This window comes from Ips typographus, linkage group LG2 (assembly GCF_016097725.1).
Source record: "Ips typographus isolate SLU linkage group LG2, UJ_Ityp_2.0, whole genome shotgun sequence".
NCBI lineage: Eukaryota > Metazoa > Arthropoda > Insecta > Coleoptera > Curculionidae > Ips > Ips typographus.
Window position 1 is genome coordinate 2,725,157 of NC_138423.1, and position 19,488 is coordinate 2,744,644.

The 19,488-nt window shown below is 35.8% G+C and overlaps 2 protein-coding genes across 3 annotated transcripts in view; one reads left to right on the forward strand and one right to left on the reverse strand.

Annotated features, from left to right (window-relative positions):
• The window catches only part of LOC145725449 (nephrin-like), a 378,014-nt gene that overhangs the window by 275,041 nt on the left and 83,485 nt on the right, over positions 1–19,488 (forward strand). The window lies entirely within an intron of this gene.
• On the reverse strand, positions 1,884–18,753 carry LOC145725451 (venom acid phosphatase Acph-1-like). The gene is made up of 6 exons (XM_081974217.1): positions 18,523–18,753; positions 11,571–11,675; positions 11,296–11,521; positions 8,590–8,910; positions 8,325–8,533; positions 1,884–2,098 (listed from the first exon to the last, which is right to left on the reverse strand). The coding sequence occupies exons 1-6, from the start codon at positions 18,673–18,675 to the stop codon at positions 1,937–1,939; spliced, it is 1,176 nt and encodes a 391-aa protein (XP_081830343.1). The 5' UTR covers positions 18,676–18,753; the 3' UTR covers positions 1,884–1,936.

Here is a 19,488-nt window from a genome sequence, read left to right on the forward strand (position 1 = left end):
ACTATTTTGTAAAGTCACGTGACTGTTTTGACAAATGTCACCTGGCATTTACAGTGTTGCAAGCTCAAAAATTGCATTTTCAAAGTCACGTGACATCTCTGTTACAATTTCAACTTTTGCAGCTGCCTAAATTTAATTTACCAAATTTTCAATGATTTAGCTCCATTTAAAAATTCATGTGACTAATTTTGACAGGTGTCAACCAGCCTTATACTTGTGCAAGCTCAGAGTTGCATTATCAACGTCACGTGAGATGTATTTTTTTTCAATTTCAGCTTTTGCAATTGTCTAAATTTGATTTAGCAAATTTTTTACACTTAAACTACATTTCAAAGGTCATGTGATTAGTTTTGACATTTCTCAACTAGCCTCTACAGTGTTGCAAGCTCAGAATTTCATTCTCAACGTCACGGGACGTGTAGTTTTCAATTTCAGCTTATACTACTGCCAAAATAATTTTTATTTAGCTAATTTTTACAGTTCAAACTATGTTTTATGGTCACGTGACTGTTTTGGCAGGTGTTAACTGGCATTTACAGTGTTGCAAGCTCAGAATTGCATTCTCAACGTCCCGTGACGTATAGTTTACTGTTTCAACTTTTCCAACTGTCTAAATTTAACTAACCAAATTTTTAAAGTCACGTGACACTAATTTTGACACTTCTGAACTAGCCTTTACAGTGTTGCAAGCTCAGAATTTCATTCTTAACATCCCCGGACGTGTAGTTTACAATTTTAGCTTTTGCTTTTGTCTAAATAATCCGATTTGGCCAATTTTTACAGTTCTAACTATGTTTTATGGTCACGTGACTGTTTTGACAGGTGTCAAGTGGGCTTTACAGTGTTGCAAGCTCAGAATTGCATTCTGAACGTCACGTGAGATGTATTTTGCAATTTCAGTTTTTGCAACTGTCTAAATTTGATTAAGAAAATTGTTACAGTTCAAACCATTTTTAGGGTCACTTGACTGTTTTGACAACAATTTCAACTGTGGCAACTGCTTAAATTTAATTTACCATATTTTCAACGATTAAACTACATTAGTCAAAAAAAGTGACTAATTTGGACAGATGTAATAATATATTACGTAACTAGTGCAGTAAGAAGCATTTTACGCACGATATGGAATAAGTTAGGTGTAATATCATGAGTGCGTAAAATGCCTTAAAGCACGTGTGACGTACTATACTTTACCTACGACCAAATGGAAAGTCCTGCTTTCGCAATTCATATAATTCAGAGTAACTTTTCATTAAAAAAGTATATTTTTAACGTATTGGAACGATAAAGGAAGAAATGTAAACAAAATCAATATTTCTCAGCATTAGAGCGATAGTTTTGCGTAATTAGCTATTTTCACTGAGGTCGTAGGTAAACTTTTTTTTTACTTCATTTAAAATTGCATATCAAGATTGACTAAATTTTATTCAGCTTTTGGGGCGCCAAAATAATTAATTAAAACATTAAAAAAGAATAAGTTTTTACTTGTCATTTTCTTGCATAACTAAAGAAGCTAATTGACACAATGTTTTATCTTAGTTTGCATACAAATAGCTCAAAAAACTTGAAAGTGTACACAAAAATCACCGTTTATTTGCATATAATATCATCTATGATACTTATTTAACCAGAAGGAATTAAATATTGATTTACAAAATTCAGGAGGGTAAACCGTAATCAAAAAAGGACCTAAAATTTACTCTACGTCGCGCAAACTTTGTATTCGAAAGGTTTATCGATTTTATTCATTAAACTGGAAAGGTGTCCCAAACATTTCTAAATTAAATCGACCGCCAGCGAGTTTTATTACCCAAATTCATTAGTAATTAATGGATCATCCCAAACAATACAAAGTTTGGCTTGGAGTTCTTAATGAAACGTCGTTCTAATTGAAATCCGATTTTATTTGCACTTTAATACAGTAACAAATAAATGATTACCTATTGCTACCTACAATTTGGTCTTCGCACAGACCTGGTTCTGGTAAGTACTCCGCTACCGATAACTTGAATTGGTCGAAAGGGCAAAACTCCTCACAAGATGGAAGTTTTAATAGTTTTGGTGTTGTGGATGTATCGTTGTAGTTCTGGTAATAAACCTGAAATTTAAATGCAATGCAAAATTTAATGTCAATTCTAATTAATGGTCCTAGAGACGGTGTACTATATTTTTTTCTAGGGAAAGATAAAAATCTGGAAGAACTTTAAACCAATTTTTGAACAAAAACTAGTTTACAACAATGGATATGGCAAAAACAAGTCAGGCCTATATTTTTCATATACAAGTGTAGGTTAAGAAAAAGCGACTATAAGAAAACCGTGTAACTGACGGAGAAACATTGATAATTGTATGCGCGAGACAAAAACAGAAAACCTAATAAAAAGTAGACAAAAACTCCGGAGCAGTGTTGTCAGATCTGAATTCATCCACCGGATTAGTTACCTAATTTGCTTCTAGTGTTTCATTCTAGCTGTCATAATTTTATTTGTTGCTACACTGAATGGTCCTATGCTGAATGATTCAAACTTCTTTAGCCAGGATATTCGTATTCTTCCATTGCTTCTCTTTTTCCTGTAAGATACATTTTAGTAGTTTGCATTTATTTTTGTTTCTCTTGATGTGTCCCGTTTATTATTCTTACGTTTTACTCTGTATTTTATTTCTTTTTCTTTATTTACTTTTTGGAGTATTCGGGAGTTTGATATTTTTTCCACCCATGAGATGTTGAGGATTTTTCTATATGTCCACCACTCGAATGATTCCAGTTTTTTTGCTGTTGCCCCTATTAAGGTCCAAGACTCTACTCCGTATAACAAGATGGAGAATACGTAGCATCGAAACAGTTTGGGTTTTAGTTTTAAATTTAAATTATGTGTCGTTAATAATTTGGACATCTGATTGACAGCTTTTCTTGCTTTTTCATCTTCATTCTTCTTTGGGTCATTTAGTACTGTGCGAAATATGACACTCTAAACTGAACTGTACTTCTCCAATTCTTTCTTTACTAATTACCATGACTTTTACCTTTAACTACCCTGTCCAATAAAAGCTGCAGTCCCTGTGCAGTATCTGCAAATATGACGGTGTCATCGGCATATCTAAAATTGTTTATTCGTTCGCCACTTAATAGAACTTCTGCTTCTGTGTATTCTTGGGCTTCTTGGAAAATTGCCTCTGAGTACATGTTGAATATCAGAGGATATACATCCCTGGCTTACTCCTATTAAGATTTGCACACTTCCTCTGTTTTAGTATTCTAGCGAAAGCTGACTGGTTTCAGTATAAGTTCTTAGTTATGCGTAGTTCTTTGCCGTCAAGTCTACTTCTTCTTCTTCTGCTGCGTGTCCATTAATGGATGTTTGCGATCACATTGGTCCACTCTTCCTTATTACATATGGTATGCATTAGTTCTTGCATTGTCATCAGGCCTGTCCACTGCCTAACGTTGCGGAGGCATGACATCTTTTTCCTGCCGATTCCTCTCTTTCCCGAATGCTTCCAGCTTGCTCATAGTGCTCACTTTCAGTACCTATTCCTCCATGCCATAAAGCAACACTGTCCAGACATAGCATTTGACAAATCTAATTCTCATGCCAAGATCGAAAGCAGTATTTGTGAGCACTTTTTGAATTTTATGAACGCACTGCGGGCATTTTCAATCCTGCATCTGATTTCCAATTTTCACACAGCCACGTTCCTAGATAATTAAATTTATTTAATCGCTCTATTGGTTGATTCTCATATGTTAAGCTTGAGTTTTGAAATTCTTGTGGCTTTCGAAGAATTATCAGGAATTTAGTGTTTAGGTGTTGAAGAATTTCGATAAATCATGAATTTAGGTGTTGATATTGAGGCCCATGTTCTTACTGCATTCTCCGACAGTCCCAAGCTTATCCCACAAATTCTCCATGTTATCTGCAATCAGAAGAAAAGAGGAGAGATTTACCTTAACGCCCACGTTGCGTTCTTCTAGGGCTTCCTGAAATTCCATCATTTTGTTGTGTTGAACTTTTGCAATGAAACAAACATACACCTCACAAAATTGATATTCCTGCAACGCTGGAACATACACTGAAAATGATATCTCTTGTTCCAAGTCCCTTCATAAAACCAAACTGTGTGAGCGATATCTGTTCTTCACAGAGTTTCTGGTTTTGCTGCCTCAACTTCGTTTAAAAGGATGTTATGTCGTTTGTTATTTGTTGTTCTGTTCTTGTGTCTGAGAACAATTCAGTCTACAATTATTTGGTCTTGTTTTGATTGAACTATTTCAATCTCTTTGAACTTGTGTTCTGGTTTTTCACGGATCTATGCTTGTTCATGTCATTATTTATTTTGGTCTTCCTTCTTTCATCCATTAATTTTAGTATCTCTTCAGTCATCCAGGGTTTCCTCTGGTCTATAGTTGCTATTAGACCCGTAAATTTAATGGTCATACTGGAATTTATTGGTAAAATTGGTAAACTTTCCTGTCACACTGAATTTTACTTACACAGTAAGGAACTGCGCTGCATTTTAACTGTTGCACTCACTTTGATAGTAATAAAAGGATTTGACAACAAAAATATTTTATTTTGTTTCGGTTTTACCGCAAATCCCCAATTACTATTCGGACAAAATGCGCGCTACCGTTCCGAATACAAAACCGTTATCCAATCTGTTCAATTGCTCCTGCCTCCCGTTTTTGTTATTGAGTTCGCATCCAAATTGGATTTAAACAACTGTAAATTGGAAAGAAAATTCACTTACCGCAATAATATTTGAGGGAAATGGAACTAGTACAATGCTGGAACGTTAAAATCAATACGGCCGACAAACCGGGATAGACAGGATGAATGCGATAAGCGAAAATTGCAAACTGGAAATCCCGCGCCGGATATATACAAAATAAAAAATGATGTGACGGTCGGGATAATTATAAGGGGCGTAAAATAGGGACGTTAAACTAATTAAGTTCGCGGTTGTGTTGCCTGATTTTATATAAAATTTTCAAGGAACAACAGCTTACCTCACGGAATTTAATAAGGCAATATCAAAACTGTATGAAAGGTAATTTGAGCCACATTCTTCGAGAGTTTTCCCTCGGAAATGTTGTTTTTTTGGGTAAATTTTGCCGTATTTCTTAACGTAATCCCATCGAAGTATTTTCCTGATTATGTGTGGTAAAATGCACTTCTTCTTCTTCTTGATATGTCCTGTTTTTATGAAGTCCAGGACTCAGCTCATCTTTTTGAGTTTATCGTTTCCCAATCCTGTCCACATGCTCTCTTCTTCTTCCTCGTGTCCATCTGACAACATCTGGCATCCTATCGCATCCGGATCTCATTGCTTCGCTACCTGTCCCTCAGTGTGACGTTTACGATCCCTCGTAAGGTCCTCATTTCGGTCGTTCGTAGTGTTCTTTTCGTCCTGTCGGTGTCTGCTCTCGTTTCAACGGCGTAGGTGAGGATGGGCCTCACTACTGTTCTGTAGATCCTAGCCTTGCTGCTTATCGACATGAGCTTGTTTGGTCAAATAGTATTATGTAGACAGCCTGACACTCTTTTTGCTTTATTTGCTTGTGTTTTGAAGCTGTTATCCCAGGTATTTACCTTATTCCTTGCTTGGTTGTTTAGTGCCAACTTGCATGGCAAACATAACAAGTAATAGGAACCTAAAGGATGAAGTAAAATCCCAAACAGCAAAAGCATCATTAATATCTGGATATCTGAGAGGTTTAATCTGGCGGAATAAACATATGAGCACTAGGAGTAAGGTCAGAATATACAAAACTTGTGACTTTTAAGAACAACAGAAATGCGAACACTAAGATCAATAACAGGACATACGCTATTTGACCGGAAGAGAAATAAGGGAAATATGTGAGATCCAAGATGTAGTAAGATGGGCAAGAAACCGAACAAGAGAATGGATAGAACACGTAGACAGAATGCCAGATGATCGGCTGGCAATGATTGTGAAAGAGAAAAAATCAAATACATCTCCACCTTTTGGAAGACCACCTAAAGATGGTATGAAAGCTTGTCTTCAGCATCCCAACTGCTCCTGGCTAATCATTGATGAAAACACTAACGTAAGAAGAAGAGAAGATACTCATGTTATATTTTTTTGCGGCCTGGTTTAGCTCAACTATCATTCGCTACCGGTTGTGGTAATTTTCTGCCATGAGAACCGCATCGTCTGCATAGCACAATATTTTGAACTCGGTTTGTCCCATTGTGTAACCTAGTCTTACGCCGTTCACCTGGTTAACGATGCGGTCCATTAGCAAGTTGAAGAATATCGTACTCAGGCTATTTCCTTGCCTGATATATGAATTATATGGATGACTTGTCGCAGTATGGTTATAGCGTCGATTGTTGATCTATTCTGCCTAAAGCCTTGTTGTTTTGGTTGATGCTCTTCTTCTTCTTAGGAGGAATTGGCTATTATTGGGCGAGAAACCGTAGGTATGCAAAATTTTAATGGATGTCCGGCCAAGTCATCTGAGTAGATCTTTCAGCCATCAGTCATCATCATCTTCCTTTGATCTTTTCCTCTATTATCAGACAGAGGATCCTATAACACTCGCCTCTCATGACGTGACCCAGAAGCTTTTTGTCCTTTCCCATCTGTCTATCTGAATATATAAACTCAACTTCCTGATGATTTCGTCCAGTTGGGAGATCGGCGAGATGTGGGCTACAAGTGGGTAGTGTCTCCCTTGCTCTGTGTGCTTTCCTTTTAAATCCGGCCCTATCCAACCTGAGATGTACTCCCAAGCAGGTCTCCTCACCATGATGTGGAAAGGAGTGAGGTCCAGAATGACCTCTAGTGCTGCTGTTGAAGTAGATCTCATTACTCCTGTTATGCAAAACATGCAAGTCGTGCAGAAGCACGCTGCTGCACCGTAGGTGATTATAAGTCATCATATCATGGTGTACAACCATCGCAGTACTGATGGGTTACAACCCCACGTTTTTCCCGCAATGTTTCACACCATTAGTGATGATTTTGCCTTGTTGGCGATATTTTCTATATGACGATTCCAGATAAGTTTTCCTCTGGGGTGAGTCCTAGATACTTGACCTTTTGCCGCCTTCGCCGTTAAGGCAGATGTTCCTCAGGTGCTGAAGTCGTATTCTCCTGGTGAAACGTACCATTGTGGTTTTGGATGAATTAATTCTCAATCCCACCATATTCTGGTGGTCTCTAGCTATATAGCCATTTATTTCTAGTCGAGTGATTCCTGGGTGCGTATTCTTGAAACAAGGGAAAGGAGTTATCAAGAGAAAGATATAGAATGTGACAGGCACTTGCCATTGTTAGCTTCTTCTGCCACATTATATCAACACTTCTCGTCGGAATTCTGATCTCTGCTTTCAAGAATTAGAGCTCTGGATGTGTTCGGTTAACACGACAAGAGCAGTTTCTGTTAATCTGCCGGCACTGTAAGCGTGTTGTCCGGGGTGCAAAGGCACCCTATCCAGTATCTCGGTTCTAATATAATCATCTTCTCTAATGTCTTCGTGCGTTTCCAGTAAGAGGAAAGCTCGTTACTCTTCATCCTTTGTGTAACTTTCATCTATTCTTCTGAGTCTCATAAGACCCTGCTCTCTGCCTCTCGCCATGGACTTGTGCAGTCTCAGACTGAGATGATGGTCTCACAAAAGCTCTTCAAACTGTTTCTCTTGGCTTTCCTTATTTCTTTACTGTAGTTTGTCAGAGTAACAAATGTGAACTTCGCTCTACCATTTTCGTTCCCTGCCTGTAAGTTCATCCAGTTGATGCTCACTGTATTTGAAAGATGTTGGGTTATTGTTGTGAGCAGCTTCACGACGGTGTTGAGCAGTCTTATGCCGTGATAGTTCCTTGGGTATTACTTTCCTACCTTCTTGTAGATCAAGATTGTAATGCTAGATCTTTATTTCTGGGGTACTTCTCCTGTGGACATAACTGTGTGATAGTTCTGTCATCAGCTCATCATTGTTTGTGATTTTCTGATTTCGACCGCGATTTGTTCGTTAACTTTTTCTGCGATCTAATAAAGTTCCATATTCTCTTAAAAAAAATGTGAGAAATTGTGTCTATTGAGAATTCAGCTCACAACCCCCGTGGTATAACAATTTATATCGAAACAAACCGCATGAAGAAACAACATAAATTCCTTTTTCCTGTTCTCGTAATTCCGTTGTTTAATTTAGTGCGGCACTCCCGGAAACCCAAGTAAATAGAATTGTCAACGGAAAATATTTTATAAAAATCTCGACAAAGGCTAGATTATTAGTTTGGACTTTAAGTGGCCTGGAGTAAAGAAACTGGGAGAGGTTTTTGGAAGACCTTACCTTAATTCCGTAAGTTTCATTTATGTAATGTACTTCAAACAGTACATAAGACCCGTAAGTGGGTATATGGGGATATTCGAACAAATCCAAAGTAGCAAACAGTTGTCCTATGTTATTTTCGTGAGCGGAGTAAAGGTATATTTTAGTGCTGTTGTTTTCATTGTTGATCAGCTTCTCTGTGTCTTCAATCATTTTTTGGATGTAATATCCTATGCCCAGATCACTGTGTTAGAAATCAATGTGACTGTGATTTTAGTTCACTTACCTGCAGCCATTTTTTTGAGTGGCAAAGTTTTCGTGTAGATATCGTACTGTTTAAAAGAGATTTCGTTGATTAGGTCCGGCCAAACTTTTTGAGTCCACTCGGGTAGTTCCAGTCCGTATTCTTCTTCAGTTGACAAGCCGAAATACAGATCATACACGTTTTGAATTATAGTAACGTTTAATCCGGAATTTTCGGCAATGTAGTCGAACTGATCTTGGTACTCAGCATATTCGGCTAAAACGTCCGGTGTTGTGTGTAACTCCTCATACAGCTCGAGATAGTATGGGCAGGATATTCCATAGAGGACTGAATCATATTTCTCTGAAAGTTTGATCGATCAATAGTTTTAACTCCTAAAGTATGAAGTAATCAAAGTTTTAAACTGTTTTCATTAATAACAACATGCAATATGTTCAAAAACTCCCGGATGACCTTAATTGTACAAGTTTTTTAAAGAAGCAGATGAGAATTTAATCGATATCATGATATTACATTCATTTTGTAGAGATGACTTTTGTTAAATTCCAATCTGCATGCTTTCAAGAAATATATCAACAAACTTCCAATTAGAAATTTCAACCAATAAAAGTAAAACCATGAACATGTTAGGAATAATATTATAGTCGAAAAAATAGAGAATATTAAAAGATGCTGTTCATTACAAAGTATGTACTATTGTATTGAAAAAAGCAGAATTTTCCAATATTTCTTCCAATGATATTGGGAAATGAAACAACTACACCAACGGAGTGGAAGAAAAGCATTACTATCCCTATCTTCTAGCGACAAAAAACAACCAGGAAACTACAGAGGAATAACTCTCCTAAGCGCTGTGATGAAACTATTCACGAAAATCATATGCGGTATCATCTCAGAAGAAATACCCATAATGGAAGAACAACAGGGATTCAGGAAAAACAGGTCTACCACAGACGCCGTATTCATCATTCGACAAATAGTCGAGAAATCAATCGAATACGAGAAATATGTGCTTCATAGATCTGAGCAAAGCGTTTGATCGAATGAGGCTAAATGACATCACAACTATATTGAGACGGGGCAGCATTCCGGAAGAAATAGTTACAACTATTGAAAACTTGTACACTAATACAACAACCAGAATACTTGTGAACAACAGCCTGACCCATGAAGTGCCCATATCAACAGGAATAAGACAGGGAGACTCTCTAAGCCCGGTACTCTTTAACCTAATCATGAACGAAATAATAAAAAACGTTAACGCTTTGTTTGTTTGTTGACGCAGTAATTATATCAGAAAACGAAGTCCCAGTTATGTCCACAGGAGAAGTACTTCAGGAATAAAGATCTAGCATTACAATCTGTATCTACAAGAAGGTAGGAAAGAAATAGCATAAGACTGCTCAACACCATTATGAAGCTGCTCACAACAATAACCCAACATCTTTCAAATACAGTGAGCATCAACTGGATGAACTTACAGGCAGGGAACGAAAAAGGTAGAGCGAAGTTCACATTTATTACTCTGACAAACTACACTAAAGAAAAAAGGAAAGCCAAGAGAAACAGTTTCAGGAGCTTTTGTGAGACCATCATCTCAGTCTGAGACTGCACAAGTCCATGGCGAGAGGCAGAGAGCAAGGTCCTATGAGACTCAGAAGAATAGATGAAAGTTACACAAAGGATGAAGAGTAACGAGCTTTCCTCTTACTGGAAACGCACGAAGACATTAGAGAAGATGATAGATAATTATATTAGAACCGAGATACTGGATAGGGTGCCTTTGCACCCCGGACAACACGCTTACAGTGCGGGCAGATTAACAGAAACTGCTCTTTTCGTGTTAACCAAAAACATCCAGAGCTCTAATTCTTGAAAGCAGAGATCAGAATTCCGAAGAGAAGTGTTGATATAATGTGGCAGAAGAAGCTAACAATGGCAGGTGCCTGTTACATTCTATATACCTTTCTCTTGATAACTCCTTTTCCTTGTTTCAAGAATACGCACCTAGGAATCACTCGAGTAAGGAATCATGAACGAAATAATAAAAAACGTTAAAAACGCGGGGCATAGTTACAGAACTAACAAAGGAGAAATAACAATACTGTGCTACGCGGATGACGCAGTAATTATATCAGAAAACGAAGATGAGCTGCAGAGACTACTTCATCAATTCTTCCTGACAGCGAAACGCTACAATATGTTGATTGCGATAAACAAGACAAAATCACTAGTTGTAGCAAACGAACCTAGAAGATGCAACAAGATCTTTCAGAATTATCCCTGGACGAAATAAGAACAGCTCTGCACATGATAAATGCCCAGAAGAAGCCAATGTTATAGTAGAAATGTTGAAATTTGGAGGACGTAAGATATAGAAAAGAGAAGAGAGAACATTAGTCAGTTCAGTCTGGTCAAGGATTTGGAGATCTGGACTCAACCTTACTAAATTCTCTTAATCACTTCCTGGGTGCGAATTCTTAAAAAATAAAGGGGGAAAGGGGGTTACCAAAGGAAAAGTATGCCTACTGTGGCAGAATCATTCTTCTTACTAACTCTTCTAATCTGTGGAGTAGATAAATCTATGGTAGTTATATACTGGATCATATGAAAATTTACTTGCCAGCACCAAGAAAGCATTGTATCCGCAAAACAATAAGGTAAAAATGGTTATTAACAAAAAATTATTCAGGACACATAGGACTGGAATCTGAGACACCAACTCACCTGGAACATAATTGTAAGGAACTGGTTGCCAGTAGAGTGCTGGGTTCCATACTTCAGAACATTTGGGCGGGAACAAACTTGCCAGTACCAACATTAGTGACATTTTGGTTCTATTCCTGTCGGTACTGCGTGCATCCACAAGATCCGGGACATAGTACTGACCCAAAAATGTGTCGTATCGTTGCCTTAAGGCAGTCCCAATTGAGTATTCTTTTTGTTTTCCTGCCTAGTTTTGTAATTTTATTTTAATGTTTAAAGCTTAGAATGCACTCTACCGTTGTTAATTGTCCATGAGTTAGAGGATAGTAAGAGTAGTTTAAGTAGGGATCTAATGGATACAGTTCCGATAATTCTGGGGTTCGGTTTCCATGCCTAAACAGCTGAAAAAATTTTGTTTTAAATATTTCCGCTTGTTTATTATCTAAAATTAGGCGTAAACATATTTTTCTACATCATTAACCGTAGTAATAATTATGGTGGTAAGTGCATAGCTTGATAAAATAGCGATGCACTTTGAATACCAAAAAAAATTTTTTATAAACGTTTTAGTGATAACGGGACTTTTAAACTAGTAATTATACATGAGAAAGACGAAAACAGTAAAATTATCAATATGAATTACTATCAATTTTTAATAAACTAGTTAGTTAACTAAAGGCAATTAAAGCTATAATTAAGTATAATAATTGGTACCTACTTAAAAATGGCAAATAATATAATTTATGTTCAAACGTCTTATAACACCAATTTTAGTGACAGTTTTGTAAAGGTATTATTGTCATCTCTCTGTTTGAGCTTTATAGGAAACTATGCGAAAAATAATAGATACAACAAGTGACTTAAACCACTTGGCTATCATGTTTGCTATTTTTACTTTGAGAACTGCGACTTTGAATAGGTTGTAGGACGTGACGCCCAACCATTCTAGTAAATTATTAAGCCAGGATATTCTTTTCCTTCCAACAGACATCTTTTCCACGATCTTCCCCTGAATTATCAGTTGCAGAATCTCATAACGTGTCCGAGATATTGTAGTTTTCTCTTTTTAACTAAGTAGGGATAGAATAAAAGAATCAGCATGGTATGCTACGCCGATGATGCAGCTATTCTCGCAGAAACGGAGGACGATCTACAGAGACAACTACACAAATTCTGCCAGATCGATGAACATCGCCATATCTATAGAAAAAACGAATAGCATAACTTTTGCTAAAGATCATAAGAGGTAAGCTGGTTCAAGTTCAGAACAAAATCATCGAGCAAGTATCACAATTCACATATCTGGGTAGAGAGCTATCGAGTTATCACGACCCACTGAAGGACTTAAGAAGCCAGATCAACAAAGTGATTGCCATGTCGGGCTGCTTAAGGCAGATAATATGGGCGAACGAATACATGCGAAAGAATAGCAAGGTCGGGAACTATAAGATTTGTATCAGGCCAATCATGACATACGGAATAGAAACCAGAGAAGAAACCGCAATGAAAACGCTCAGGACAATAAAGGGAAAAACAAGAATAGACCGAATTAGGAACACTGACAGTAGGAAACAATGTGGGGTGCAAGACATCGAAAGATGGGAGAGACAAAGAAAAAGATATTGGTACGCTCACGTGAGAAGAATGTAAGAAGGAAGGCTGCCACGCATCGCACTTGAAGGGAAACCAATAGGGAAAAGAGCATCCGGAAGACCACCTAAGAGATGGAAGGACAGCTGGCAGTCCAGTTCCGAGGATCTGATCCAGAGGAACCTGCAAAACTAACAGATCGCGAGATCTTAAATATCAATAAAAAGAAGAAGAAGAAGAACTTCATGTAGAATCTTCACGCCTTTCTTTATTCTTCTTAGGACCTCTATGATTGTAACATGTCCTGTCCATGGTATTGTCAACATCCTACGGTATGTCCATATCTTGAATGCTAGAAGGCGAGAAGTACTGTATCGTCCGCATAGCGCAAATTGTTCAGTTCACCCTCTTCATTTTTGAGGATTTTGGTGAAAATTTCCATGGCGAAACAACAGATCTTTGTCTTGATTGGACGCGGACAGACGCACTTTGGTTTAAATACAGGTTCACAATTATTTGTATATCTCTTTTGTTGAAATTTGTTTATTCCAGAGCTTCTATTAGTTGTTTGTGTTTCACTTTATCAAATGCTTTGTTATAGTCAATAAAGCAGGTGTAGACCTTTTGGTTGACATCAAGACATCGCTGCATCAAGATATTGTACCACTTACACCGTTTCTAAACCCAAACTGAATATCGGCGATATTTTCTGTGGTAAAACAAAAACCGACCATAGGACAACCGTGTAACGGACAGAGACACATATAAATGATGGCATGCGCGTGACAAAGACAAAAAACTTCCAAAAATTTTAAGTAGGCCATAATTTTCCCTTAGTGTTGACTAAATTATAATTATTTAAATAACTTTGTTATTAGAACATTCCTAAACATTTCCATTTACTTTTATAACATATTTAGTTCGGTTTCTGTGTAATTTGTTTTAAAACTTAAGAATAATAATAATTGTTTTTCGTTTACTGATCGAACTCACGAACTGCTATTGCATTGCAACCCCTCCCTATTGTGGCATACTTCAACTGTCAAATAAGATTACAATATATCATACTTGTTTAGTTAAAAAAACAATAACAGAGCAGTAACAGTGATAATCATAATAATAAGCAAGTATTATACCTCAATATTGTAAGATTTAACAGCTATTAAGTTATTTATCAACAAAAAAGTAATTCAACAATACTCACTTGGTAAATATTTTCATGGAGAGAGTTTAAAAACTAGATCATTTCCAACAAGGTTTTCATAACCTTTAAATAAGTCGGGGTTTCTTTCGGGATTAGGAAACTTAAACCTGCTAGACGTTGCTCTTGGTTCATAATCTGACACTCTTATATCACCTCACAAAACTCACCAACAACACAAATATGCAACTTTACTATACTTTTTAGTACTTTAGTGAACAATATTCAAATTTTAAATTCAAAATAGATGTCATAGTGACAACAACAATGACAACTAGTAATTAGTCGTTTTCTTTCGGATCTAAACGCGATATGATCTAAAAATCACGTGGCCTGCGTATAATTTTGTAATCAAGGGGTCATGTGATTTTTAGAAAAAAATAAAGTGGCTTCCTCCGGCGGCGGATTCTATGAAATAGCTTTTAATCAAATGTCAAAGTTTGTGTCTTCATGGCCTCCTATTTAAAATGGAGATCTAGATTTATAATGTTTTCTATCACCGCCCTCTGTACAAGAAAGCCTAGAATGTCACTTTTAATGGCGGCGTTTTCGTTTTGTACACAAACCTATGCAGATGCAGCAGAAAATATGTTTTTTTTTATTTTTTCGTGTAGTTGATTGCAAGTTGTGAGTGAAAAATCAAAGAACGCTTCATTCCTGATCCAGATATGTATAGATATGGCTTTTTGTATCCAATAAAGTCCAGCCAAAGCAAGTTTGGTTAGAACCCTTTGTCCTGGAAAGTACAACAAACTAGTGTGAAAACTGCTCAATCAAAGAAAATTTGGAAATCCTTGAAGCTAGGTAAGCAAAACTGGTAAATGGGTTTTATATTATTACCAAGACCTTTCTTTTAAAATGTAAATGTGCCAATGGAACTTCTAAAAGCTGTCCTGTTTCTTCAGAGTAAACCTTTGTTGCTCTCAAACTGGACACACATTCTGGACACTTTTGGGCCTTTCACCAAATTGCTTTTACAATTTGGCAAACAACAAGTGGACGGTATATTGTAGAGGCAATAGAATTTAAGTTAAAAAACCAACAATAAATTATAGAACAATGAAGGAACAATAACAATAGTGATAACACAATAAAATGAACACAAACTACACTTTCACTAGAACAATAAACATATAAACAACAATATATAATAGCAAACAAAAATTACTTTGGCAAGTAATCCCAAGTCTTGACATTAGTCAACCACTATTTCGGTCATATTGGAATTTTTGGCATGCACCTTCTTGGCTTTCTTGTACAGAGGGCGGTGTTTCTATCGAATAATCCAAGAACAAAATTAATTTTGTCGACGGTATTGGATTTTGGCAACAGCGTACTGAAAATATGACCTACTTGGTATTTTTTTCGTTTTCTGTCTTTGTCCCACGCATGCAATTATCTACGTTTCTCTGTCAGTTACACGGTTTTCCTATGGTCTGTTTTGGATTTACCACACCTGTATATTATACGGTGGATGACTTTAAGGAAGATCTTTAGTGTGTGGATCATTAGGCTATACATTTTGGACACCAAAATTATATTACTTTTCCGGACTAGTAACGTAATGAATCATTTCCCGGACTGAACCGACTGACTCTACGTAATAGAGCATATTTCGATACAGTATGAAATAAAAGTTATATGAGCACAGTTTGTGTGGTACACTAGTAATTTACATTCCAAGTCCGGGAAATGGCTGATTAAAGTCTAGAATTTCTAGACGAGTACTTTACTTAGTCAAACTAAAAAGTGTCATAAATGGATGAGTTTTTAAAAGCAATTGGCAAACTAATTCCCGTTAAATCTTCAAGGCAAGAAACAGTATGAACTATTTAGCAAATGGCATACATCGGACGTTGTCTTTGTAAAAGAGCAGAAAAAAAAACTTCAGTCCGGAAAAAACCCTAAAGTTCTGACTTTTCCAGACTAGTAATGTAATGAATTAATTCCCGGACTGAAACCGATAACGTAATAGAGTATATTACGATACAGTACGAAATAAAGCAGTTTTCGGCCATTATAAGTAGAGTCTGGATTAAAAAGCATAAAAATCGTGAAAAAAAGCGCTTAAAAAACAAAATCATTTTTCTCAAAAAAGCTGCAAAAATGCACAAAACTCTTTCAGAGATGCAAATTTTTTTTCAAAATGCTTTAGAAGCAAGAAAGATTTTAGACTGTTTTGAAAACTTTAAAAATTTGTTGGAACTACTTGAGAGCATTTGTAAGCTTATAAACTGCTTTAATATCTTCTAGACTAGTTGAAAAGCATTTGGAATGTTTTAGACTGTTCTAAATGATTTTGGAAGCTTCTAGACTATTTTGAAAGACTATTTTTCCGACTGCTTTAGAAGCATTTTGGAGTTTCTGTAGTGTTTTGAAATCTTTTTAGACTACTTTAGGAGCATTGAAGGTTCTGGACTGCTTTTAAGACATGTGAATTTGAACTTTTGGAAGTTTTTAAACTGCTCTAGAAGCATACGGAAGCCTTTAGACTCCCTTGAAATTTTTGAATAGCTTCTAGACTAGTTGAAGTTTGTTTGGAAGTCTTTAGAGTATTCTAAAAGCTTTTGGAAGCTTCTAGACTATTTTGAAAGGCTTTAGACTGCTTGAGAAGCATTTTGGAGTTTCTGTAGTGTTTTAAAACCTTTTTAGACTATTTTAGGAGCATTTGGAAGGTGTTTCAACAGTTTAAAGAGCCTTGAAGATTCTGGACTGCCTTTAAGGCATTTGAAACCACCTTGTAGACGGTTTTAGAAGCTGGTAAACTGCTTTAGAAGCATACGAAAGCTTTTAGACTGCCATAATATTTTTTGACAGCTTCTAGACTAGTTGTAGATTATATGGAAGCCTTTAGAGTGTTCTAAAAGCTTTTGGAAGCTTCTAGACTGTTTTGGAAGGCATTTGAAACCTTGTAGACGGTTTTAGAAACTTTTGGAAGTTACTAAACTGCTTTAGAAGCATGTGGAAGCTTTTGAGAGCTTCTAGATAAATTGAAACACATTTGTAAGCTTCTAGACTGTTTTGGAACGCTTTAGAGAGCTTGAGAAGCATTTTGGAGTTTTTTTTAGTGTTTTAAAACCTTTTTAGACTACTTTAGGAGCATTTGGAAGGTGTTTCAACAGTTTAAAGAGCATTGAAGGTTCTGGACTACCTTTAAGGCATTTGAAACTACCTTGTAGACGGTTTTAGAAACTTTTGGAAGCTGCTAAACTGCTTTAGAAGCATACGGAAGCTTTTGAGAGCTTCTAGATAAATTGAAAAGCATTTGTAAGCTTCTAGACTGTTTTGGAAGGCTTCAGACAGCTTGAGAAGCATTTTGGAGTTTATGTAGTGTTTTAAAACCTTTTTAGACTACTTTAGGAGCATTTGGAAGGTGTTTCAACAGTTTAAAGAGCATTGAAGGTTCTGGACTACCTTTAAGGCATTTGAAACTACCTTGTAGACGGTTTTAGAAACTTTTGGAAGCTGCTAAACTGCTTTAGAAGCATACGGAAGCTTTTGAGAGCTTCTAGATAAATTGAAAAGCATTTGTAAGCTTCTAGACTGTTTTGGAAGGCTTCAGACAGCTTGAGAAGCATTTTGGAGTTTCTGTAGTGTTTTAAAACCTTTTTAGATTACTTTAGGAGCATTTGGAAGGTGTTTGGACAGTTTAAAGAGCTTTGATGTTTCTGGACTGCCTTTAAGGCATTTGAAACCTTGTAGACGGTTTTAGAAACTTTCGGAAGCTGTTAAACTGCTTTAGAAGCATACGGAAGCTTTTGAGAGCTTCTAGATAAATTGAAAAGCATTTGGAAGCTTCTAGAAGCTTCTAGGCTGCTTTGTAAGCTTTGCAAGGCATTTTAAAGGTTCTACAGTAGTTTGGAATGTTTTTAATTTTTTTAGACTACTTCAGCAGCATTTGGACATTTTTTGCTCAGTTTAAATTTGTAAATTGATACTTATACATTTTTCAACATGTTTTTGTCGTTCAAAAGCTTTCAATATCACAATATAGCAATTTTTTGTCAAATCAGTAATTAGTTTATTTTTAAAAACTTAAAAAGCTTGTTTTGTAAAAAACTAGTTAAACCATACAAAAATAGCAGTAAATAAGCACAAAAAGAAGAAAAAAGCAAAAAAAGCATTAACAAAATCTGTCAAATGACGTGTTTTTGCATAAATCGTTCAAATTAGATGTCAAAGGTTCGTTGCTTTTATTATTTACAAAAAGCAAAATCTCTAGAAATCCGTACTCTAATTATAAGTAATACTATAATTTAATATTTTGAAAAAAAACTTGTCATAGGAAGCTTCTATTAGTTTAGTTTAGAGTGTATACAAAATTTGTATTACCAGATAGCGCTTAAGGTTTCTTAAAATTCAAGTTCAAATTTAACTTTAGCTGTGTTAAGTATAACATTTGATGCCTTGTTTGAATTAACGAAATAGTTTAATACATCACTATCTGAAGTACTTACTACGTGAGTTAAAACAATACTGGAATCCGCCGGTTCACTAACTTCAGTCCGTTTTTGGTTCCGAACAATCTTATTAACTTTGTGATTCAGTATGAAACCATTCGAAACCGCTAGAAAAATAGCAACAGAAACCAAAACCTCGAAACTCAACATGATTGAGTAAAAAGCTGTAAAAATTCTACCACTTTCCCATTATATACAACCTACGAGTAGATAATTATTGATGTGTATAAATTACAGGTATACAACATACATTATCTATAGTTTATACGCACCTAACTTACTCCAATGATAAAAATCCGTTAAATTGGGTTGTATTCCGACGATACAGATTGTTAAATTACCACAATTTGTTTAATTAATCAGGAAAACACTTGAGTAGGTAACATTTTTTGACTTTCATCACTCAGATTGATTATAGATGAGAAAATTTTACCGACGTGGAGGACAATGAGCTATTATTTTCAATTATAAAAATTACTGACCTAGAATGTATGCAATTAGGGATATTCTGAACAAATATACTCTGATAGAATAGCAAATCATCGTTCATGTGACATTTTAAGCTTATTTTGATTAAAAAAGTTAATCGGGATTATAAACCGTTTAAAAAGCCGTAAAACAAGACTAAACGTTATGTAAAACTAAATAGTAGATAAGCTATATTTGTTTGAATTTAGTGACACTGAGCTAGTGTTTATCTATTTTTATTTGATTTTATTACTGATGATCTAGTCTAGAGTCTAGACAAATTAGAGATTAATCAAAAAATTTTTTGAAAATCAGTCTGCAATTTAATTGCTAAAAATAATTCCAAATTAAAGATTAAAATTTTTTATTCGCAATTAATGAATACCATTAACATTATGAATTTAATTTTTAGTATTAAAAGAGCCACGTGACCATTTGAACATTAAAAGGAATCACGTGACTTTAAATGTATCAGTCACGTGGTTTAGCGTTTAT